The sequence below is a fragment of the Ranitomeya imitator genome, chromosome 4 (assembly GCF_032444005.1).
Source record: "Ranitomeya imitator isolate aRanImi1 chromosome 4, aRanImi1.pri, whole genome shotgun sequence".
NCBI lineage: Eukaryota > Metazoa > Chordata > Amphibia > Anura > Dendrobatidae > Ranitomeya > Ranitomeya imitator.
Genome location: NC_091285.1, coordinates 523,980,004 through 524,005,173, shown reverse-complemented (window position 1 = coordinate 524,005,173; position 25,170 = coordinate 523,980,004). Strand labels below are relative to the sequence as shown.

The 25,170-nt window shown below is 44.5% G+C and overlaps 1 protein-coding gene across 1 annotated transcript in view; it reads left to right on the top strand.

The window, feature by feature from the left end:
* STRC (stereocilin) overlaps nt 1-25,170 on the top strand; it is a 176,421-nt gene that overhangs the window by 111,007 nt on the left and 40,244 nt on the right. The window contains exons 6-13 of the mRNA XM_069766138.1: nt 9,723-9,781; nt 9,935-10,058; nt 10,139-10,230; nt 13,681-13,816; nt 14,365-14,564; nt 15,143-15,233; nt 16,099-16,273; nt 20,133-20,302. Of these exons, the coding sequence (XP_069622239.1) occupies nt 9,723-9,781; nt 9,935-10,058; nt 10,139-10,230; nt 13,681-13,816; nt 14,365-14,564; nt 15,143-15,233; nt 16,099-16,273; nt 20,133-20,302 (1,047 nt within the window). The remainder of the gene's footprint in view (nt 1-9,722; nt 9,782-9,934; nt 10,059-10,138; nt 10,231-13,680; nt 13,817-14,364; nt 14,565-15,142; nt 15,234-16,098; nt 16,274-20,132; nt 20,303-25,170) is intronic.

The following is a 25,170-nucleotide window of genomic DNA, read 5'->3' as shown; positions in this document are numbered from 1 at the left end:
GTGTGTCAGTATTGGTCTGGGAGTCAGACCTAGCAGGAGGCTTATGAGGAGCTCTTTCCGTGTGGAGCAACACGGGCCAGGCAGAGCCTGAAAAGCCTGACACCCCAGTGTACACAGTGGTGTAGTACGTTCACGGCAACGATTGTGGACTGTTGTTTTCTTCCCGGCTGCATACCGAAGGACTTGTTTGCTTTCTTTTCCGGTTTGTGAGTATGCTGTGAAATAAACAAGACTTTATTTGAACTTTATATGGGTCACTGCCTATTCACTGCACAAGGATACCTAAAAAATAACCTTTATTAATAATCGCTAAAAAAGTACTCTTTCCATAAACTGCAAAAATAGAACAAACATATAATTATGTACCTATAGGGCCCTAGGAAGTATCTACACTGAGACCTACCTATCAGTGGAGGTTGGCACCCTAAGTTACTGCGGTAGGCGCCCCCACTCAACGTCGACTCACCCTAGGGAATCCCTAGAAGACCCTAAATCGGGAACCCTAGATAGGACCTAAAAAAGTCCCTAACGGAAGTCCTACCTGGCAGTGGGGGTGGGAAGACACTTTTGTCTTTAGGGACGAGGATGCTACATGGTGCCCCAGGATTATTTTCTGGGGCAGATATATAGATGACATCCTATGGAAAGGAGATGCCTGCTCTTTTTCTGACTTCCTAAGCTATTTGAACACCACATTGGAAGGTCTCTATTTCACCTTTGAAATAGGGGGTGACAACATCACCTTTCTTGATGTCTTCATTAAAAGGCTGAGTGATGGCTCCCTCGGTACGTCCATCTATCGCAAACCAACAGCTACAAACAGCCTTCTAAGATGGGAGAGTCATCATCCCTTCCCTTTGAAACGTGGTATCCCAAAGGGACAGTTTCTTCGTTTACGAAGAAACTGTTCGTCCCTGAGTGATTTTAAATCTAGATCCACTGAACTTAAACATCGTTTCAGGGATAGGGGTTACCCCGATGATGTGATTGGTTCCGCATTTGAGACAGCCTTGGACTCTAACAGGACGTCTCTCCTGATACCAAAAATTGAGACTGGTGCAACATCTACCACACGTCTCATTGGTACCTTTGATGATCAGTCCAAAAAAGTGTTTGGCATCTTTAAGAAACATTGGCAAATATTGAGGACTGACCCAGATGTTAGTGGGTTTATCTCTCCACATCCATCAATAACTTACAGAAGGGGTGTTAGGGCTAGCGGAACGCACCAAATACAAAGACAGATAGAGTATGGTGCGTTCGCAGCCCGGGGTCCACCGTGCAGAGATGGAACCTGCTGCCAAGTAATGACGGACTATATGGCGGTACTCATAAGTATACACACGTGGGTTAAACTTCACCCAGCGTGAAGGAAGCGATCCTGTTGCGTCACAGGATCGCGGTACCGCACATAGAGCGCGAGCAAGTAGTCAGCGAACCCAACCCCAACTAGGATTGAAGTCCGATTAGACCCTTGCTGGCACAACACCGCAACTGGGTGTGTAAGGAAGCTGGATAAGAATATTAGGGCACAAGAGTGCATGCGGTGCCGCACTGACGAACGCCACTAACCACCCAGGCTTGGGTAAGGAAAGCACAGAGGAAGTGCACGGCGCCGTACTGGCGGTCACAGCAACTGGACGCTGTAATGTGTGATTCGTGCTGTAGGATAAGTCGGGCGCTAGATAGCAACCATACACCTTCCGCGAACAGACATTCAATAGGGAAGGGGTATCCAAGGACGACTTGCACTCACAACAAACACACATATGCAAATGTACACTAGCGCATGGCCGTGCGGTAATGCGCAGTTTATATAGTTGCAGCACAGGAAGTGGCCACAGAAACTTTGCCCTTCCAAGACCTGCCAAGAGGACCAATGGAATGTGCTGCAGGGCCTGAGCACATGACCCTCGATCTCCAACGGGAGATCTTGCCCTGGGCATGCTCAGTGTGTGCAGACAAGGACTTAGTCCCAGAGAAGTCCGCTCGCTGCTGACCAGCACTGGCTTTAATGGCAGAAGCTGAAGAAGCAGCAGTAACTCTCTGTACAGAGTGAGACTGAGCAAGACGCTGGGACCGACGTCCCTGCTGAGCAGACTCCACTGCGGCTGGATAAGAATGGGAGACCGCAGCGGAGATGGCTCGAGATTCCCCCTGTGCAGAAGCGGGAACTCGAGACCTAACATTACCCCCCCTCCTAGGGCCCCCCCTCCTTGGGCCTCGCTACGCTCAAAGGCAGCAATGAGCTGTGGGGCCCGAATGTTTTCAGCAGGCTCCCATGACCTGTCCTCTGGGCCATAACCCTTCCAATCCACCAGATAGAACTTTTTGCCGCGTACCACCTTGCACCCCAAAATAGCGTTCACCTCGTAATCGTCCGTAGACGAACCCGATGTCCCGGCAGATGACTCGGAAAACCGGGACATGTATACGGGTTTCAAGAGGGACACATGAAAGGTGTCGGTGATACCCAAGCGTGGAGGAAGAGCCAAACGGTAGACCACAGGATTAACCTGTTCGAGAACCTTGAAGGGACCCAAGTAGCGAGGAGCAAACTTAGTGGACTCAACTCGCAGCCTGATGTTACGGGCGAAGAGCCACACCAAGTCGCCAGGAGCAAAGGTCGGAGCGGGGCGCCGATGAACATCGGCGGAGGACCTCATTCTCTCCTTGGAGGCCCGAATGGCATCCTGCGTGCGGTCCCAAATGTCCCGTGCCTCCACAGCCCAGTCTGCCACCCTGGAGTCAGCAGAAGACACAGGCATGGGCACAGGAACACGCGGATGCTGGCCGTAATTTAGGAGGAATGGAGTCTGACCGGTGGAGTCGGCTACGGCATTGTTAAGTGCAAACTCTGCCCACGGTAGCAAGGATGCCCAGTCATCCTGCCTGGCAGAAACAAAATGTCGTAAATATGTGACCAAGGTCTGGTTGGCCCTCTCTACCAACCCATTCGTCTCGGGATGATATGCCGAAGAGAGATTCAACTCAATACTGAGTAGACGACAAAGCTCTCTCCAGAATCGAGACGCAAACTGGGGACCCCGGTCACTAACAATTTTGTCTGGCATACCGTGTAGGCGAAAGATATGCTTGACGAACAAGACAGCCAACGCCCGTGCAGAAGGTAGCCGTGGAAGAGGCACCAAGTGCACCATTTTGGAAAAATGGTCGGTGATCACCCAGATAATGGTGCAGTTACGAGACTTGGGTAAGCCCACCACAAAGTCCATCCCAACCATCTCCCAGGGCCTGTCCGCCACCGGCAGAGGATAAAGCAAACCAGCTGGCCGTTGCCGAGGAGTCTTGTTCTTGGTGCAAGAGACACATGCCCGAACATACTCTGCGACATCACGAGCCATATGCGGCCACCAGTATGTCCTCGCCAGCAACTCAGATGTCCTTTTGGTACCAAAATGTCCACCCACCCTGGACTAGTGTGCCCAAGAGAGAACCTCCGGTCGCAAACTGGATGGTACAAAAGTCTTGCCCGGAGGCACAGCCGGATGTGACGTCACACTCGGCTCTGCTACCTCTAGATGGCAGCTGCATGATGCGTCCATACAACCTATCATCCAGCAGAGTGGACCCGAACCCCATTCACTTGAATGGGGGGGGCCCGAGAATACAGTGTTTGACACGCTGTCATATGCATGGCAGCACAGCAAACATTGCTTCTGGTCGGTCAGAGAGCTGCGGTTCCCACACTGTCAGAAGACAGCGGGATTGCTCAGCTGTGATCGGAGGTATAAACTTTACCTCTGGTCACTGGTATCAGCTGATGGGACTACTGCTCCCATCATCAGACACCTGCTACCGCTAATAACACCAAGAGCAGGTGTGGCGAATGGGGGTATGCATCTGCCACTCCTGCGCTATAAATAAATAATTAAATTAAAAAAATCGACATGGATTCCCCCTTATTTTTGATAACAAGCCAGACAAAACTCACAGCTGGGGCTGCAGCCCTCAGCTGTCAACTTAAGCAAGGTTGGTTATCAAGAATAGAGGGGTCCTCATGCTTTTTAAAAATTATTTAAATAAATAATAAAAAAAACGGCTTGGGATCCCCCCTATTTTTTACAACCAGCCTAGCTAAAGCTTACAGCTGGGGGCTGGTATTCTCAGGCTGGTAAGAGGCCATGGATATTGACCCCCCCCCAGCATAAAAGTAGCAGCCCACAACTGCCCAGAAAAGGCACATCTAATAGAAGCACCAATTCTGGTGCTTTGCCCGGCTCTTCCCACTTGCCCGGGAGCGGTGGCAAGTGGCGTAATATTTGTGGGGTTGATGTCACCTTTGAGGTGACATCAAGCCCACGGCTTAATAATGGAGAGGCATCTATAAGACACCCATCCATTACTAATCCTATAGTTGTATTGTTTGTAAATAAAGACACAGCAAGAATAAAGTCCTTTGTTTGAAATAACACTAAACACAGTTTTTCATTTTTATTTAAACACCTAATCCCAGCAAAGCCCTCGATCTCCTGTAATAAAAGTAAAATAAAAAAGCAACAATATATCATACCTATCCGTTGTTGTGTCCAATGCAGTAATCCATATCTGGGGGATATACAGTTTTCAACCTGGACTTTGCTAAGATGCGACTGTCCCTGCTGAAAACCACTGGTGAATGAGATGCTGCGAGTGCAGCTTCAGTGACTAGCGGTGACTTCACTGATCCTACGCTCTCTCACAGCCTGAACTGCGGTGATCTCTGGACTGTGGGAAAATGCACTGCCATTTTCTCATGGTCCAGAGGTTACCGCAGTTCTGGCTGTGAGGGAGCGCAGGATCAGTGAAGTCACCGCTAGTCACTGAAGCTGCACTCATAGCATCTCATTCACCAGTGGTTTTCAGCCAGGACGGTCACATCTTAGCACCGTCCAGGTTGAAAACTGTATATCCTGTTGTGAATTCTGTGGTCAAGCTCCCTCCTGTGATCATGAGTGGTACTTCGCCTGGTTCTGTCTATGAGCTTCCTCTGGTGGATGTAAGTGGGGCTGCGGCTTCTGAGTTTCCTTCCTCAGGTGATGAGGTTAAGTCGTTAGGTGCTGCTCTATTTAACTCCACCTAGTTCTTTGTTCCTGGCCTCCAGTCAATGTTCCAGTATTGGTCTTGCTCTCTATCCTGGATCGTTCTTGTGGCCTGTCTGCCCTGCATAAGCTAAGTTTTGCTTGTGTTACTTTTGTTTGCTATTTTTTCTGTCCAGCTTGCTATATTGGTTTTTCTTGCTTGCTGGAAGCTATGAGACGCAGAGGGAGCACCTCCGTACTGTTAGTCGGTGCGGAGGGTCTTTTGCGCCCTCTGCGTGGTTGTTTGTAGGTTTTTGTGTTGACCGCAAAGCTATCTTTCCTATCCTCGGTCTATTCAGTAAGTCGGGCCTCACTTTGCTAAAATCTATTTCATCTCTGTGTTTGTATTTTCATCTTTACTCACAGTCATTATATGTGAGGGGGCTGCCTTTTCCTTTGGGGAATTTCTCTGAGGCAAGGTAGGCTTATTTTTCTATCTTCAGGGCTAGCTAGTTTCTCAGGCTGTGCCCGAGGCGCCTAGGTCTGGTCAGGAGCGCTCCACGGCTACCTCTAGTGTGGTGTGATAGGATTAGGGATTGCGGTCAGCAGAGTTCCCACGTCTCAGAGCTCGTCCTATGTTATTAGTAACTATCAGGTCACTTTGTGTGCTCTTAACCACTAGGTCCATTGTGGTTCTGAATCACCAGTTCATAACAATATCCCTCAGATATGGATTACTGCGTGGGTCACAACAATGGATAGGTAGGATATATTGTTGCTTTTTTATTTTACTTTTATTACAGGAGATCGAGGGCTTTGCAGGAATTAGGTGTGGTTGTAAGTATGGTTTAATTAAGAATAATAAAGGAGTCTGTGTGTTTCTTTCAATTAGAGGACTTTATTCTGGCTGTGTCTTTATTTACCATTCAAATATAGGATTAGTAATGGGGGTGTCTTATTGATGCCTCTCCGTTACTAACCTCGGGGCTTGATGTCCCCTGGCGGTGACATCAACCCCCCAGCTATTACCCCAGTCGCCACCGCTACAGGGCAAGTGGGAAGAGTGAGCATAAGTGCCAGAATTGGTACATCCTAAAGATGCGCCTTTTCTGGGGCGGTTGAGAGCTGATGTTTTTAGCCAGTGAGGGGACGGTATCCATGGCCCCTTCCTATGCTATCAATCAGTATCCATGGCCCCTTCCGAAGCTATTACTATCAGCCCGCAGTTCTCTGCATAGCCTTTGCTGGTTATTAATTACTAGATTGTGGCCCGATTCTAATGCATCGGGTATTCTAGAATATGCATGTCCCCGTAGTATATGGACAATGATGATTCCAGAATTCGCGGCAGACTGTGCCCGTCGCTGATTGGTCGAGGCAACCTTTATGACATCATCGTTGCCATGGCAACCATTATGACATCTACGTCGATACTGTGCCCATCGCTGAATCGGAAACGTGAGATGTCTACGTCCTTTATGACATCATCGTCGCTGTGCCCGTTCTAACGCATCGGGTATTCTAGAATATGCATGTCCCCGTAGTATATGGACAATGATGATTCCAGACTGTGCCCGTTGCTAATTGGTCGAGGCAACCTTTATGACATCATCGTCGTCATGGCAACCATTATGACATCTACGTCGATATTGTGCCCGTAGCTGAATCAGAAACGTGGGATTTCTACATCCTTTATGACATCATCATCGCTGTGCCCGTTGCTGATTGGTCGAGGCCGCCAGGCCATTATGACATCTACGTCGATATTGTGCCCGTAGCTGAATCAGAAACGTGGGATTTCTACATCCTTTATGACATCATCATCGCTGTGCCCGTTGCTGATTGGTCGAGGCCTGGCGGCCTTGACCAATCAGAGACGCGGGATGTCTACGTCCTTTATGACATCATCGTCGCTGTGCCCATCGCTGATTGGTCGAGGCCTGGCGGCCTCAACCAATCAGAGACACGGGATTTCTATGTTGATGCTGTGCCCGTCGCTCATTTTTCGAGGCCTGGCGGCCTCGACCAATCAGAGACGTGGGATTTCCAGGCCCGATTCTAACGCATCGGGTATTCTAGAATATGCATGTCCCCGTAGTATATGGACAATGATGATTCCAGACTGTGCCCGTTGCTGATTGGTCGAGGCAACCTTTATGACATCATCGTCGCCATGGCAACCATTATGACATCTACGTCGATACTGTGCCCATCGCTGAATCAGAAACGTGAGATGTCTACGTCCTTTATGACATCATCGTCGCTGTGCCCGTTGCTGATTGGTCGAGGCCTGGCGGCCTCGACCAATCAGAGACGCGGGATTTCTACGTCGATGCTGTGCCGGTCTCTGATTGGTCGTGGCCTGGCGGCCTCGACCAATCAGATACGCGGGATTTCCAGGACAGACAGACAGACAGACAGAAAGACAGACAGACAGACGGAAAAACCCTTAGGCAATTATATATATACTGTATGAGTGTTATTGACATCTATATATATATATATATGTATTCCATGTGTATATATCTATTCTATCCATTTTATTCTAACCTGTCAGTGTGATTTTACTGTAGTAGCACTTGAATTGCCGGCTTTCAAAGGAGGTATGGTTCTACAGGAAGTGTTTTTTTTTCCTCTGGGGCCACTCAACTTTATTAGCATGCACAAAGAGAGCCAAGTTAGCCCTAAAAACGCAGGGAAAAAACGCAACAATGGCAACAAAAACGCAAACAAAAATGCACCAAAACCACACTAAAACATGCGTATTTGCCGCAGCTTCTTTCTTGCCAAGAAATCAGGTTTTGCTGCAGAAAAAAAACAGCAAAACACCCAGTGTGAATGTGAACATACCCTTATAAGTAGTTCTTCCTGCTGGATTCACATCTGGCTTTTCTGCAGAAGACGGCATCAAAACTGCAGTAGCATTTTACCGAAACAAGCATTGCATGAAATCTAAGATTGGAAAGACAATTTTTCAGGTTCTTTTGAGGTTTTATCTGTACAATATGGATTGTTTTAGAAAGAATCTCTCTATGTAACATCCAAATTCAACAAGTAACAACCTCATCCAGTAAAGTGATGACTTTATAAAACACTTTTGGGTTTCATTTAAAGATAACCTCAAAAGAATACTTAACTAAAATAATATTTACTAAAAGATGTTAAAGAAAAGCCGTTTATAACATTTGATCAAGCTATTTTCTTACAGAAGATCTCGTAAATAATGTGAATATTATATGTACTGTATATTGCATTTTTTCTGTGTAGCTTTGTGAATGACTATGCAGTACGTTGCATATACTGTAATTACAGTACATGTATTTTATACATGGGCCAATACAGATGATGAGTAAATATATATTTTTTTGTATATGAAATAAATGTAACATCTGTCCACAGAAAAGTTCATAACTAGAAATGAGCAAATAGATCCAAACTAATCTAGTCCAGCATCCAGTTCAGTACTAAGTGACACCCAGGCCTTGGCAGTGATCATTTCTGCATCGGCGATCCTCAGGGCCTCCTCTGCCACTTATTAGGCGCTGGGATGTCATGACATTATGACGTGATGCACTAGTGACTAAGTCTCATGTAACATCATGATGTCACAGGAGCCTAATAAATGGTAAAGTTTTCCTGGATGTCGGGCAGAGAATTACTGGCACGGAAGTGACCAGTGCCATGGTTTGGCTACCACGAAGGGCCAAAAGGGACGTCGGACCAGGTTTGCTTAAATCTTTTTGCCCACCTCTAGCAATGAATGTACAATTGCTGGGACCTAATCATTGGGACTCTCATTGATTCAGAGAACAGGGATTTCAAAGTACCCGGTGTGGATGGAGCAGTAGTGCGCATCAGCAACCAACCATTGTATTCAGTTCTGTGAGACTGATAACGATAGTCGCTCCGTCAGGCTAAAAGAAGTGAATGATGTAGTGGTCTTGTGTGTACACTACTGTCAGGCTGCTGCAGTGCAGTACAGTGCAACCTCCACCAGGGGGAGCTTGAGAGGAAAGTGAGACTGCACACACAGGACAGCAGAACAGACGCCACCAAGTGGCGAGAGAGTGGTCAGACAAGCCTAGTCAAATGCACGAGATAGCACGACAGTATAATAGGATTAGACAGACGGATAGTCAGGATGTAGCCAGAGATCAGTAAACCAGAACGGGCAATATACGGTACAATAGGAACAAACAGTAACAAAGTAAATAGCCAAGCCAGGAGGTCAGAACCGGAGAATCAAGCAGATAAACAGACAGAGAAATGCTAGGAAAAGGGCAGACAGAGGGAGTTAACAGACACAGGACAAGTCAGGGTTTACAGCAGGGCAAATCAGGAGCTACTAGCAGGGTCAGGTTCACACACCGAAGGCAGAACTATAGCTGACACTGCCAGCAAGATTCATGGGAGCTAAATAGCAAACCTGAACCCAGAATGAGGCAGAGCAAAGTTAACTCTTGACATGACACTTCCTAAAAAAAGGGCAGACACTAATAAACCCTGGAACGGATCATGACAACGACTTCTTCTTTCACACAGGGGACTTTGGAGCCACTGTTCTCGGTATCAGTGGGCCTCTCAGCAGTGAGACCCCAGCAATCTCCTATTTTGTGGATAGGTGATAAATGTATTTAGTGGTAAATCCTCTTTAAAGTGACTATGTGTAATGAATCCGTGCACTGTTATTTTTTGGAGCAGACTCAATTCCTTTGGAGGAAGATTCAGGCTGGTGCAAACCTGACCAAGAATACAATCCTGTAAGTCTGTATGTAATGAGATAAGATAACCTCCAGGAGGAGCACTAAATATTGCAATGAGAATAAGCACTACACTGCTCCTGTTTGTGTTCTGTAGCTTATCTGCAGGCTAGGGTTGCAATCAAAAATGTAATATCTATTCCATGTTAACAGAAGCCTAGGAACCCTGGCTAATGGGATTGAATGTGACTATCTGCAGCAACTAAACACCCTATCGGAAATCAGAGATGTGGTTAAGTATCTCCAAGGGATCCCTAGTGGTCTGCGAAAAAGTCTTGTAAGAAATGAAGTTTGATTAAAAATACACCTACATTTTCAGATTTCTTTCATTAAGATTTCCCTATTTATCTTTCATAGAGGAAGTGCATCTTGGAAGAAATTCAAAAGCGACCTGAACTTTCCTGGGAAGACACTGGCTGGATGGGGCCCGAGTTCATCACTGATCTCCCGTAAGTGCAAAAACACCAATATTATGGCAATATTTACAAGATCAAGACTATTGAATAATTGCTGATCGGCAGTTGATTAATGGCCTCTTTAGACAGGCCGATTGCACATCTGTGCAAACAGAACCATCATTAACACAATCGCTTTGTGCAGATGGAACATAATGTTCTCGGCAGTACATGTCCTGTTTACACTTGGTGATGTCCTATGAAGAACCATGACTTTTAGGCACGCTGAAAAATCATTTCACCTACTAAAAAATTATTTTGTGTATTCATTGGGTCATTGCTGGCCTGTTTAGACACACCAATAATTGGGAAATAAGAGCTCTTAGGAAGACTTGTTCCAGATTATCAGCCAGTATAAATGGGCCATTAACCTCAGAAAAAATACATGCCTAGGAAAGGCAGCTTTAACAATAGGTAAATACATCCAAAAAGAGAACAGGAGAAAGCTATAGCCTTAAAATAATTAACATACTTTATTTCAGACAATTAGTAAACAAAAGAAATCATTCAGATTAAAATAACTAAGCGGAAACAAGGTGCAACTGATATAATCGAACCAGGCTAAGGACAGGCAATGCAAAGGGTCATCAGATATCAAGTATCAAGTATCAAATATGTAAAGTGCGAAGTGCAGATGAAAGCGTGACAATGCTGCTGTTAGCTAGAAAAAATGTTGATGTGCCTTGGTGCACAAATATCAAGCACCAAAAAGGGGCTGGCAATGGATGGACTACAACGCTACACCTAAGTGGAAGTAATCTATGCAGTAGAGTGCAGCCTAAGCTAGGCTCCAGGAGGGTGAGCAGGTTCGAATATAACAAGCATAGGAGATGACCCTAATATAAATGAAGCACAGTGGCAGAGACATTACCTGTAGCCGTGGAACGATTCCCCGACGCGCGTTTCGCGTGTAGCTTTTTCTAGGGGTGAGGTGCGGCGATAGCGTGTATGCAGCTTTTATCATAAGTGGACAGGATGGGCAGCGGTTGAGGCGGCGCTCCCGCCGGGGGAATCCGCCGACGTCACTGGCCTCGGCGTCACGTGGCAACGGCGCACCTCCCCGCTCGACGCGTCAGAGCGGAAAGGCGGCACCGCACCACAAGAGATGCGTTGCCCCAGCAACGCCAGAGCAGGAAGCCCAGCGGGAGCGCACACCGCTGCAAGAGTGGCTTAGGAACATAAAGAGATGTGCGCAGCGGACAGCGACCATGGGGTTGGAAAGGAAATAATGCTGCCTAATGTGCAAAGTTCTGTCAACGGAGGCCAGATAAAGTGGGTGGATTAAGAGTCCACGGGTGGGCCTATGATAGGTTTAAAGTGCATGATATCAAAAGGGAAGGGGTGATGTGGGTGGGACGTGTGTATCTTGAGGGAGGCAGACCTATAAATAAAGAGCTGCAAAGGGACACTAGATGAGGTGTAAGTTATAGGGAAGGTGAAAAGAAGGGGGAGATGGCAATTAGTCATGTAGTGCTACACATGGAGATCAATGTATAAAAACTAGATACATATAGAAAGTGTATGGAAAATTGTTATGTCCTGCGGACATACTGGGCATTCGCTGTTGGAACCAAAGGACTGTATCGAAATTCACCATCATAATCTACTCGCCGTCGACAACACATCCCCTTATTTTGGAATGTTGTTAATGCTTCCGTCATAATGTGCTGTTTTAAATGTTTTTTTGCAATGTTTTTAATATATCCTCTTCCCTAACAATTTTCCATACACTTTCTATATGTATCTAGTTTTTATACATTGATCTCCATGTGTAGCATTACATGACTAATTGCCATCTCCCCCTTCTTTATTTATAGGTCTGCCTCCCTCAAGATACACACGTCCCACCCACATCACCCCTTCCCTTTTGATATCATGCACTTTAAACCTATCATAGGCCCACCCGTGGACTCTTAATCCACCCACTTTATCTGGCCTCCGTTGACAGAACTTTGCACATTAGGCAGCATTATTTCCTTTCCAACCCCATGGTCGCTGTCCGCTGCGCACATCTCTTTATGTTCCTAAGCCGCTCTTGCAGAGGTGTGCGCTCCCGCTGGGCTTCCTGCTCTGGCGTTGCTGGGGCAACGCATCTCTTGTGGTGCGGTGCCGCCTCCCCGCTCTGACGCGTCGAGCGGGGAGGTGCGCCGTTGCCACGTGACGCCGAGGCCCAGTGACGTCGGCGGATTCCCCCGGCGGGAGCGCCGCCTCAACCGCTGCCCATTTTGTCCGCTTATGATAAAAGCTGCATACACGCTATCGCCGCACCTCACCCCTAGAAAAAGCTACACGCGAAACGCGCGTCGGGGAATCGTTCCATGGCTACAGGTAATGTCTCTGCCACTGTGCTTCATTTATATTAGGGTCATCTCCTATGCTTGTTATATTCGGACCTGCTCACCCTCCTGGAGCCTAGCTTAGGCCGCACTCTACTGCATAGATTACTTCCACTTAGGTGTAGCGTTGTAGTCCATCCATTGCCAGCCCCTTTTTGGTGCTTGATATTTGTGCACCAAGGCACATCAACATTTTTTCTAGCTAACAGCAGCATTGTCACGCTTTCATCTGCACTTCGCACTTTACATATTTGATACTTGATACTTGATATCTGATGACCCTTTGCATTGCCTGTCCTTAGCCTGGTTCGATTATATCAGTTGCACCTTGTTTCCGCTTAGTTATTTTAATCTGAATTATTTCTTTTGTTTACTAATTGTCTGAAATAAAGTATGTTAATTATTTTAAGGCTATAGCTTTCTCCTGTTCTCTTTTTGGATGTAAATGGGCCATTAGGTGCTTAGATATCTGAAGCAGATGCTTTTTATCAATGTAAATCAAGTACAGCTTTTATAAATTATGGTCACTGGTCTCAGCACTATTTTTTGTCAAACATTTGGTCTCCGGCAATATGACAGTATGGAGGTACTGTGCTTCTATGGAGCTCAATTTACACACTATATATTGCTGCATCTAAATAAACACCACTCCCATACAACCATAATTCTCAGAGCTCAGGTTTTGTTGTACATATGGCCATGCACATTAAATACCCGTCATTCACACAACAACTATATCTTTCCTTTCCCTAATCTTTTAACTCCCTTCCATAAATAATCTCTGAAGACAGATTCTTATGCAGATCAGTGTCCGGCCCTTAGATCTTAACAGCTTATTTACATATTAAGAACAAGTGGTTTTCTCGGTTACAGGACCTCAAATCGCACATACTAAGGTATCTTTTTTTCAACTTTCTGTGAGCTACCGTACATAGCCATGCAGATGGCTCAGGAGAGTGGATCTTACTGACAGATTCCCTTTAAAACACCAGGGTTGAGAAACTTTAATTCAATACTTAGCAGAACTATTTATTATCCAGTAAATACAATTGAATGAGTTTAGGGTACGGAGAAATGTAAACGTGTCATTATTCTCTTACTTTTCCAGAATTAAACTTATTGACAGGCTTTCTAATGAATCGGTAAAGCAATTCCTGGAACATGCTCATAAGTATCCAAAGAGTTTCATGGAACTTCCCCTTCATAAAAAGTCCACGCTGGCCCAGAGAGCTCTTCATATCCTGGTAAGGGGGCATTGTCTGTCTTTGAGGTATATATTTGTGTGCAAAAGTGGGTATACCTCATTGTTTTATTATTGTATTTATGACCTGAAAATTAGCAACAAAAGGACATAAAATGTATCAGAGACAGTTTTATATTTAAAGGATAGAAATAGAGATAAGGTTACAGACTAGAGGTAGCCTTACACATTAGACTAAAGGTCCCTACACACATTAGCGATGCGTTGGACAATCGCTCAGCTGACAGCCATTTCGTCCCTCTCTCCCGTACACAGGATTATTCGTTCCGCTGAGCACTTCTGTGCCGTTTATGAGAAAGTTGCCAACAGACATCTCGGCTGGTGGCTTATCTCTGGGATGAATTTTCCAATGTTAAGATACAATAAAACGCTGTGAATTTTTACTGTCTAAATATATACTGCATATGATAAGGTTTGTTAGTAACTTTTAATGTAGTGTATTTTACTAATATTTATACTATATAGAATAGAGATCTCAAAATGTTTTCTAATATTATATAGTAGATGAATGATTACATACCTTTGTTGTAGCATATCCCAATGTCTGGAGAGATAACTGCACAAGACCTGGATCTCTTGGGACCGTTAGTTGGGTTTATTGGAGAAGAAGACATTTCCCGCATTAATAGGAAACATTTGCTATTCCACCTGGAAGAGCTGAAGTCATACTGCCTGTCTGAGGAATTTAGTGGAAAGCTTGGACGGATTTTAACCGAAGATGATCTGTTGGGGTATTGACAATTTACCTCTGTTACTACGTCTTTGGTTGCAATTAAGCAAAAATTGTCTTATGTAAACGCAGCCTTCATTTTCCCATTGGTGTATATCTATACACTAAGATCTCAGTTTGAAAGAGATTTTCCAGTTTCTTTGGCTGCAGTTTGATTAAAAAATAATCAAAAACCAACCTGTGCTTTAATGATAATCCCTATGTCCAGTGCTGAGTGTCCACCATTACTACTAGTGATTTACTTGTATATTGTCTGCAGCGTTGATGTCATGACAGCGCTGCAGTCAATAATTGGGCTATGCCATCAGCACTGTAGATAGTAACAATCAATGGGAGCCATGGCGGAGACGCAGTGCTGGACCTGAGAAGGGTGAGTAAAGGACTGCTTTTATTTGAATGTTTTTAAACAAACTGCAGCCAAGTGACAGGTGTTTTCCAGAAAACCCCTTTCAGGTAATTAGCTCTTCTTCCAATATTAAGTTATATTATGATATTGCATAGTACTGTGTAATTATATAATACTTTGTGATTTGATATATACATGTACCATTTTAATACTATGCCTATTACTGTCCTCAGGAATCCAACTCATTGGTCACATACACATATACAACTTCTGGGAAGACTGATCTTCTATTTAGCACCAGAAAACATTCATTTTTTGCGCAAGGTAATATTCTGCAGTTGTCACATTTGTGTGGCTTTATTACTATTTGTAATGCATATGTATTTTAAAATGTTCACTTTTTTCTGTCGTCTGTTGCCTATTGTTTTTTTTCACCTTAGAGCAGATTTCTAAGTTTTCTTGAACCTAAAATTGCTTCTTGATTCTGTGTGATGATGTCCCAGATTCTTGCTAAAAAAAAAAGCATTTAGCATGACAGCAGGATAGGACTACACAAGTGTAGTCTGTTTCCATGGAGACGTATAGGTCTGCATAGGAGCTGTAGGTAAAATAGTAGGTTGTTCTTCATAAACTCTATTTGTAAAGTTGCTTATTTTTACTTTATGTAGTGTCATGCAAGTCCGGTAATATACCATAATCAGCGATTACTGTCTTTTCTAGTGTCCAGTGCCGCTCCGGTCCTATTCTGGGTCACAAATAAATATAAATATAAAAAAACTGACCAGCACTTCCAAACAGAAAAAGAGAAGTGAGAACAGTGTGAGGCAGTGAGGGGAATGATATATGAGGGTCATTATGTGTCCCCCAGTATGTGCATAGAAGCACTCTAAACCTGCTGGAAAGAATTATAATTACAGCCACAGCTGTGGTTACAATGCCAAATATAAGAGAGAGTGGATTTGGCAAAACTATTTGATCAAGTCAGATTTAAGAAAACCTGACATGGGCTTTTGTTTTTGGAGAGATCTGTAGGATGGTCGTGGGACGGTGAGTATATTACAGCACTTACACTAAACCACATATATATTTTAACAGGAATAAGCACTTCAGAGTTTGATGGGCGCTTTTCTAAATGCATGTGCACGGATGTTTGTGTCTTTTTGTAAAAATATCTGTTGATGTTTTGTAGGATGTGTTGGGACGAGATATTTTGGAATGGCTATTCGAGAGTCAAAGAGAATGGGAAGACAGTGACATTGGAAAGATTTGCACCACTCAAAATTCTGTTGCTCAAGAGCAGACAAGGAGGAACAAGATGTTCTTGGCCTCTTTTCTAACTAAAAGTGGTTTTAGAGGCATTCGAGGTGAGATACTTTTGGATAGTTGTCTTATTCAAAAACTGCTAGAAGAACCTTCATCACTAATTGGAAAACTAAATAGAATATAGGTACCAGTCTCAAGAATTTAGGCAATGATAATGAATGATGTTTTTTCCTAGTGTAGATTAGAATTTGCAACTGGTATCTAAATTATTATGGAGCAATAATAATATTCTTATTGCCTTATTAAAAAATAACTAGACTTGCCAGCTGACAATTGTTTTATCAATGATAAATATTGTATGATGTTATATTGACACTGCAGTGTATGACTCATGAAATGAGGAATAATATTTATTTTACGTATTATGGTTTATAATTCTTATACAGTGGCTTGAAAATGTATTCATACACTGTGAACTTTTCCACATATTTTCACTTTACATCCAAAAACTGAAAATAAATGTTTTATTAGTATTTTATGTGATATATCAACACAAAGTAGCAAGTATCTGTGAAAGGAAATGATACATGGTGTTCTAGTTATTTTAAAACTATAATTCTGAAAATTGTGACATGCATTTGTATTCAGTCCTCTTCAGTCAATACTTTGTAAGACCACCTTCCACTGCAATTACTGTCATATTTCAAAGACAATGACAAAGTCTTTTGTCATATATCTACCAGCTTTGCCCATCTAGAGGCTTAAATTTTTGCCCATTCATCTATGTGTGGTGCCCCTGAGGTCCGGTCACCACAGAGGTACTGCACCTCATCTAGAGGTGTGGGACTCCGCTCTCGGGTAAGGAGGGGGCACTACCCAGGACCCACACACTTGCATTCAACATCACATCACTTTAGCCTGGCAAGATGGGCAGACCCTAGAAAAAGGGGCGGGATCTCACTCTGGCAAGAAGGGTGGTGACAGTTGGAAGAGAGTGTGTAGTCAGTCTGTGGGGAGGAGGAGAGCAGAGCAGACATGGGACATTGGGAGATGAAGTAGAAGGAGTGAGACATGAAGAAAGGAGCTCCGAGAGAGAGGGAGCTAGAGAAAGGTGAAGCTACAGAAGGAAGAGAAAGAAGGGGTCCTAGGGCCATGGGTAGTGAGGAATCCACCCATGGGGTCCGCATCCACGCTGACCATTGCCAGGTGGAGGGACCAGGTCGCAGTGGGGGAACCAGCCCCCCAAGACTACTGGAGAACTACAAGGCTCAGCTAGCAAGCCGGAGGCTGTGGTATCCGTATGTGCCACAGCCACATCCACACGCATGCGCTGAAGAGGCAGCCACGTAGGATCCGAGGTTGCTTGCTTGGGACACTGTGTGTGAAGGCGCAGGGCAGGAGAGGTGGGAGCCAGCACAGCGAGACAGCCAGGAAAGGAACATAAGAAGGGGGTTCTGGCAAAGTGTACCCCGAATTACTTGAGAGCTGACTGGACCACAGACCTGGAGGACACAGCACCCCGGCTGGCGACTGCATCTAAGAACTGTGAGTAAAGGTGTGGAAACTGCACCCTGCTGTGTCCTCTGAATTATTACTGCATCATCCGCCCTTCACCACAACAATCACCATCACATTTAACACCATAACTGCCCTGGGAGTAAGTAACCTGTGGGGAGCTGTAACAACTCTGCTGCATCATCATCAGCCCCAGCGGTCCCCGTTAAACAGCGTTGGCCATTCCTATCCGAGTACCACAGGTGGCGTCACGAACAATTCCCCTATAAACTTTATTTTCCCCTTTTATTTTATTGACTCTCTTATTGGATGCCCAGGGCCACGGACCGGGTCCCTGCTTGTGTGACACATCCCCCTTAAGAACTGTCTGACCCGGCCCGAGTACCCCACAGCCCTCGCGGGCGCTCCATATGCAAACTAGCTCTAGCTCAGTGAGATTGGATAGAGAGTGTCTGTGAACCGCAATTAAGTCTTTCCACAGATTCAGAATGAGATTTAGGTTTGGACTTTGACAGCCATTCAGACACATAATTATGCTTGGATTTAAACCATTCCATTGTAACTCTGGAAATATGTTTAGGGTCATTGTCCTGCTGGAAAGTGAACCTACAACCCAGTCTTAACTTTTTAACAGGTTTTCCTCCAGTATTTCCCTGTGTTTAGCTCCATCCATCTTTCCATCAACTCTGACCAGCTTCCCTTTCCCTGCTGAAAAAAGCATACATACAGCATGATGCTGCTACCACCATGTTTGACTGAGGGGTTGGTCTTTTCAGGGCGATGTGCAGTGTTAGTTTTCTGCCACATATAGCATTTTGCATTTAGCCCCAAAAAGTTCTACTTTGGCCTCATCTGACTAGAGCACCTTCTTCCACGTGCTAGCTGTGTCTCCTACATGTCTTTTTGCAAACTGCAAACGGGACTTCTTATGGCTTGCTTTCAAAACTGTCTTTCTTCTTGCCATTCTTCCATAAAGACCAGATATGTGGAATATACATAGTTGTCCTGTGGACAGATTCTCCCACCTTGGCTGTGGATCTCTGCAGCTCCTCCAGTGACCAAGGGCCTCTTGGCTGCTTCTCTAAGTAATTAGCTCCTTGGGATGTTAGTTTAGGTGGACGGCCATATCTTGGTGGGTGTGCAGTTGTGCTATACCCCTTCGATTTTGGATGATGTATTGAACAGTTGTCGGTGAGATGTGCAGAGCTTGAGCTACTTTTTATAACCTAATCCTGCTTTACTCTTCTCTATAGCTTTATCCCTGACCTGTTTCCTGTGTTCCTTAGTTTTCATGATGCTGTCTGATCCCTAATGTTCTCACACAAACCTCTGAGGCCTTCACAGAACAGCTGTAGTTATAGGCTGCCGTCACACTAGCAGTATTTGGTCAGTATTTTACATCAGTATTTGTAAGCCAAAACCAGGAGTGGAACAAACAGCGGGGAAAGCTATAATGGAAACACGTCACCACTTCTGCATTTATCACCCACTCCTGATTTTGGCTTACAAATACTGATGTAAAATACTGACCAAATACTGCTAGTGTGACGGCAGCCATACTGAGAATAAATTACACACTGGTGGACTCAATTTGCTAATCATGTAACTTCTAGAGGCAATTGGTTACTCAGGATTTTATTTAGGGGTATCAGACTATTAGGTATCAGAGGGCTGAATAAAAATGCACGTCACAATTTTTAGATTTATATTTTTTAAATAATTTATGTATAATTTCCTTAACACTTCAAAAATACTTCCTATTTTGTGTGGATATATCACATAAAATTCCAATAAAATACATTTAAAGGGCCACTGTCACCCCCCTCCAGCCGTTATAAACTAAAAGAGCCACCTTGTGCAGCAGTAATGCTGCATTCTAACAAGGTGGCTCTTTTAGTTTTAGGTTCAAGTATACCCCAAATAAAGCATTTTTATACTTAGCCACAATTCCTGTTTCTAGCCAGGGAGGCGGGTCCTCACTCCCCAGCTCTAACCGCTCCTCTGCCGTCACTCCAATCATCCTGCGCTTTTGGCACCACCCCCTCAGCGCTGTGTACGTTTCAAAACCGGCACCTGCGCAGTGTACTGCTGTGCTGCGCAGACGCAGTAAGCTCTGGCCGTCTGACGTCCCAGCCAGGCTTGCAGACTGCGCCTGCGCGGGCATTGCAGCCAGCCACCTTTGGAATCCCCGCCCCGCACTGTGCATAAAGCATAACACAGTGCGGGGCGGGGATTCCAAAGGTGGCTGGCCGCATTACTGCTGCACAAGGTGGCTCTTTTAGTTTGTAACGGCTGGAGGGGGGTGACAGTGGCCCTTTAAGTTTGTGGGTGTGGCATGAAAAAATGTGGAAAAGTTTGTATGATTTTTTACATGAAAATATTAATTTAATGTTAATGAGCAGTAGCTGGATAACTGTCCTATTATGCTCGTATCTGTCGTCATAGACCCTATTCCCAAATGTGTGGACATGAGAGTGACATTCCCATCAGCCTGGAGCCCCTCTCAGATTAGTGGCATGCCTTTGTCAGAATTTGAAGGCTGTTTGGCAATTATCACTCAAGATTTGAGTTTTTCAGTGGATCAAGCAAAAGCTGCCCTAGGAAAAGCAAAGCAGGTAAATGTCCTTGGTTATAATAAAGGGTCTTTATTTTTTGCTTTAAGGGTATGTGCACACGTAGAATGGTCCACTGCGGATTTTTCCGCAGCGGATTTGATAAATCTGCAGGGCAAAACCACTGCGTTTTTCCTGCGGATTTATCGCGGATTTACCACGGTTTTTGTGCGGATTCCACTGCGGTTTTACACCTGCGGTTTTCTATTATGGAGCAGGTGTAAACCGCTGCGGATTCCACACAAAGAATTGACATGCTGCGGAATGTAAACCGCTGCGTGTCCGCGTGTTTTTTTCCACAGCATGTGCACTGCGGATTACATTTCCCATAGGTTTACATTGTACTGTAAACACATGGGAAACCGCTGCGGACCCGCAGCTGCGGAAACGCTGCGGATCCGCAGCAAAATCCGCATTGTGTGAACATAGCATAAAGGGTTATTCTCATCTTCATAAATGGGATTTGTCAGATAGTGCTCTTAGATACAAATAATTTTTTTAATTTATTGTTCATTAAAATTTTCAGCTGATCTTGAGGTATTAATACTTTTCTTTTGTGTACAACTGTTTGCCCTGGAAACCGACCACTGCTGCTAAATAGCAAACCCTGCTCAGAGATTATAATCGCTTTTCTATTTAGCTCGTAAGCATTGAATGCTTGCCAGGATCTCTGAGGTGAGCTTTTACCTTTTGATCCCAGCCAGTTTCAGCACAGTGCTTACAAGGTAGACAGCAGTGATAGTTGTTTTCCCGGGCAATGAGCTGTTAACAAAATAAAAGTGTTAGTATTGCAACAATGACTGCAAATTTTAACCCCTTAATGTCCGCCGATATGCCTTGTAACGGCAGCAGTTAAGGGTACCTATTCCTCAACTCCACTTTTTATCTGCGCTGAGAAATGAGGGTATATCGCCCCCCTGCATCAATAAATCTACGGGGTCTCGGCTACTGGCTGAGACCCCGGAGAACATAATTCGGGTCGATTTTTACCATCCCCAGTGTTGTGATTTCCATTATTCACCGAATAAAAAAAGTCAGATTTTTCATTTATTTCTTTCTCCTCTGATATAATCTAGCATACCAGAGGAGGGACACATGGGGTCCCTTGAGCCCCCCTGGTACCTCCGGTATCCCTGGACCCTCCGGCTCTGTCCCCCAGCCCTCGGCGGCATCTTCCGGGAAGAAAATGATGGGCACTGGCACAATGCACCCGCTGAGATCTGCCGGCCGGCACCCAGCAACAATAGGAGATTTTTCCTATTGGTTCATTTTGATCACTGTGATAGACCCAATCACAGTGATCAAAATAAAAAAATAGTAAATCAAAACCCTTTATTACCCCCTTAGTTAGGTAAAAATAATAAAATAAAAAATAATGTATTTTTTTTTCATTTTTCCATTAGGGTTAGTGTTGGGCTAGGGTTAGAGTTGATGCTAGGGTTAGAGCTAGGATTAGGGTTGGGCTAGGATTACTGTTGGGGCTAGGGTTAGGGTTGGGGCTAGGGTTAAGGTTGGGGCTAGGGTTAAGGTTGGGGCTAGGGTTGAGGATAGGGTTGCGTTGGGGTTATGGTTAGGGTTACAGTTATGGTGTTGGGGTTATGGTTGTGGTGTTGGGGTTACGGTTGTGGTGTTCGGGTTAGGGTTTGAGTTAGGATTTTTTTGGATTACTTTTGTGTTGGGGATATGGTTGTGTTGGAGATACGGTTGTGTTGGGGATACGGTTGTGTTGGAGTTATGGTTTTGTTGGGGTTACATTTGGGGTGCTGGGGCTAGGGTGGTGTTGGGATTTGGGGTTAGAGTTATGGTTAGGGTTGGGATTAGGGTCAGAGGTAGGGCTGCATTAGGGTCGGAGTTAGAATTGGGGGGTTTCCATTGTTTAGGTACATCAGGGGTCTCCAAATGCAACATGGCGCCACCATTGATTCCAGCCAATTTTGCATGAAAAAAGTCAAACGTTGCTCCCTCCCTTCTGAGCCATTCCATGCACCCAAACAGTGGCTTTCCCCAACATACATGGTATTGGCGTACTCAGGAGACATTGCACAACAAATTTTGTGGTCCATTTTCTCCTGATACCCTTGTGAAAATAAAAAAGTTTGGTTCCTCAGTAAATTTTTGTGAAAAAAGTAAAATGTTCATTTTTTCCTTCCACATTGCTTTACTTCTCATGAAGCACATGAAGGGTTAATAAACTTCTTGAATGTGGTTTTGACCACCTTGAGGGGTGCAGTTTTTAGAATGGTGTAACTTTGGGGTATTTTCTGTCATATTGACCCCCCAAACTCACTTCAAATGTGAGGTGGTCCCTAAAAAATATGGTTTTGTAAATTTTGTTGGAAAAATGAGAAACCGCTGGTAAACTTTTAACCCTTATAACTTCCTAACAAAAAAAATGATGTTTCCAAAATTGTGCTGATGTAAAGTAGACTTGTGAGATATGTTATTTATTATATGACTGATTTAAGGGCACAGAAATTAAAAGTTTGAAAATTGCAACATTTTTGCCAAATGCATGTCATATCCAAGAAATTTTACCACTAACATGAAATACAATTTGTCATGAAAAAGCAATCTCAGAATCAGCGGGATCCGTTCAAGCGTTCCAGAGCAGAGCTGTAACCTCATAAAGTGACAGTGGTCAGAATTGTAAAAATTGCCTCAGTCATTAAGTACAAAATTGGCTCTCAGTAAGGGGTTAATAAGCAGTAAATTGCAAAATTGCTTGTTTTTACAAACGCTATCATAAAATTTATAAACATGGGAATATCCCTTTAACCCCTTTCTGCCATTAGACGTACTATTCCGTCCATGTGGGGTGGGCTTTACTTCACAAGGACGGAATAGTACGTCATAGGCGATCGGCCGCGCTCACGGGGGGAGCGCGGCCGATCGCGGCCGGGTGTCAGCTGCTTATCGCAGCTGACATCCGGCACTATGTGCCAGGAGCGGTCACGGACCGCCCCCGGCACATTAACCCCCGGCACACCGCGATCAAACATGATCGTGATGTGCCGGCGGTGCAGGGAAGCATCGCGCAGGGAGGGGGCTCCCTGCGGGCTTCCCTGAGACCCCCGCAGCAACGCGATGTGATCGCGTTGCTCCGGGGGTCTCTTACCTCCTCCCTGCAGCAAGTCCCGGATCCAAGATGGCCACGGATCCGGGTCCTGCAGGGAGGGAGGTGGCTTACCAAGTCCCTGCTCAGAGCAGGCACTTGGTAACGCTGCAGCGCTGTTTGACAGATCGGTGATCTGTCAGAGTGCTGTGCAAACTGGCAGATCACCGATCTGTATTGTCCCCCCCTGGGACAAAGTAAAAAAGTAAAAAAAAATTTTTACAACTGTGTAAAAAAAAAAAAAAATCCTGAATAATGAAAAAAAAATATATATATTATTCCCATAAATACATTTCTTTATCTAAATAAAAAAAACAAAACAATAAAAGTACACATATTTAGTATCGCCGCGTCCGTAACGACCCGACCTATAAAACTGGCCCACTAGTTAACCCCTTCAGTAAACACCGTAAGAAAAAAAAAAAAAACGAGGCAAAAAACAACGCTTTATTATCATACCGCCGAACAAAAAGTGGAATAACACGCGATCAAAAAGACAGATATAAATAACCATGGTACCGCTGAAAGCATCATCTTGTCCGGCAAAAAACGAGCTGCCATACAGCAACATCAGCAAAAAAATAAAAAAGTTATAGTCTTCAGAATAAAGCGATGCAAAAATAATTATTTTTTCTATAAAATAGTTTTTATCGTATAAAAGCGCCAAAACATAAAAAAAGATATAAATGAGGTGTCGCTGTAATCGAACTGACCCAAAGAATAAAGCTGCTTTATCAATTTTACCAAACGCGGAATGGTATAAACGCCTCCCCCAAAAGAAATTCATGAATAGCTGGTTTTTGCTAATTCTGCCTCACAAAAATCGGAATAAAAAGCGATCAAAAAATGTCACGTGCCCGAAAGTGTTACCAATAAAAATGTCAACTCGTCCCGCAAAAAACAAGACCTCACATGACTCTGTGGACTCAAATATGGAAAAATTATAGCTCTCAAAATGTGGTAACGCAAAAAATATTTTTTGCAATAAAAAGCGTCTTTCAGTGAGTGACGGCTGCCAATCATAAAAATCCGCTAAAAAACCCGCTATAAAAGTAGATCAAACCCCCCTTCATTACCCCCTTAGTTAGGGAAAAATAAAAAAATTAAAAAAAATGTATTTATTTCCATTTTCCCATTAGGGTTAGGGCTAGGGCTAGGGTTAGGGTTAGGGCTAGGGTTAGGGTTAGGGCTAGGGTTAGGGCTAGGGTTAGGGTTAGGGCTAGGGTTAGGGTTAGGGCTAGGGTTAGGGTTAGGACTAGGGCTAGGGTTAGGGCTAGGGTTAGGGCTAGGGTTATGGTTAGGGCTAGGGTTAGGGCTAGGGTTAAGGCTACAGTTAGGGTAAAGGCTACAGTTAGGGTTAAGGCTACAGTTAGGGTTAAGGCTACAGTTAGGGATGGGGCTAAAGTTAGGGTTAGGGTTTGGATTACATTTGCGGTTGGGAATAGGGTTAGGATTAGGGTTAGGGGTGTGTCTGGGTTAAAGGTGTGGTTAGGGTTACCGTTGGAATTAGGGTTAGGGGTGTGTTTGGATTAGAGTTTCAGTTATAATTGGGGGGGTTTCCACTGTTTAGACACATCAGGGGGTCTCCAAACGCGACATGGCAACAACTTTTGGGGTCCAATTTCTCCTGTTACCCTTGGGAAAATACAAAACTGGGGGCTAAAAAATAAGTTTTGTGGGAAAAAAAAGATTTTTTAATTTTCACGGCTCTGCGTTATAAACTGTAGTGAAACACTTGGGGGCTCAAAGTTCTCACAAC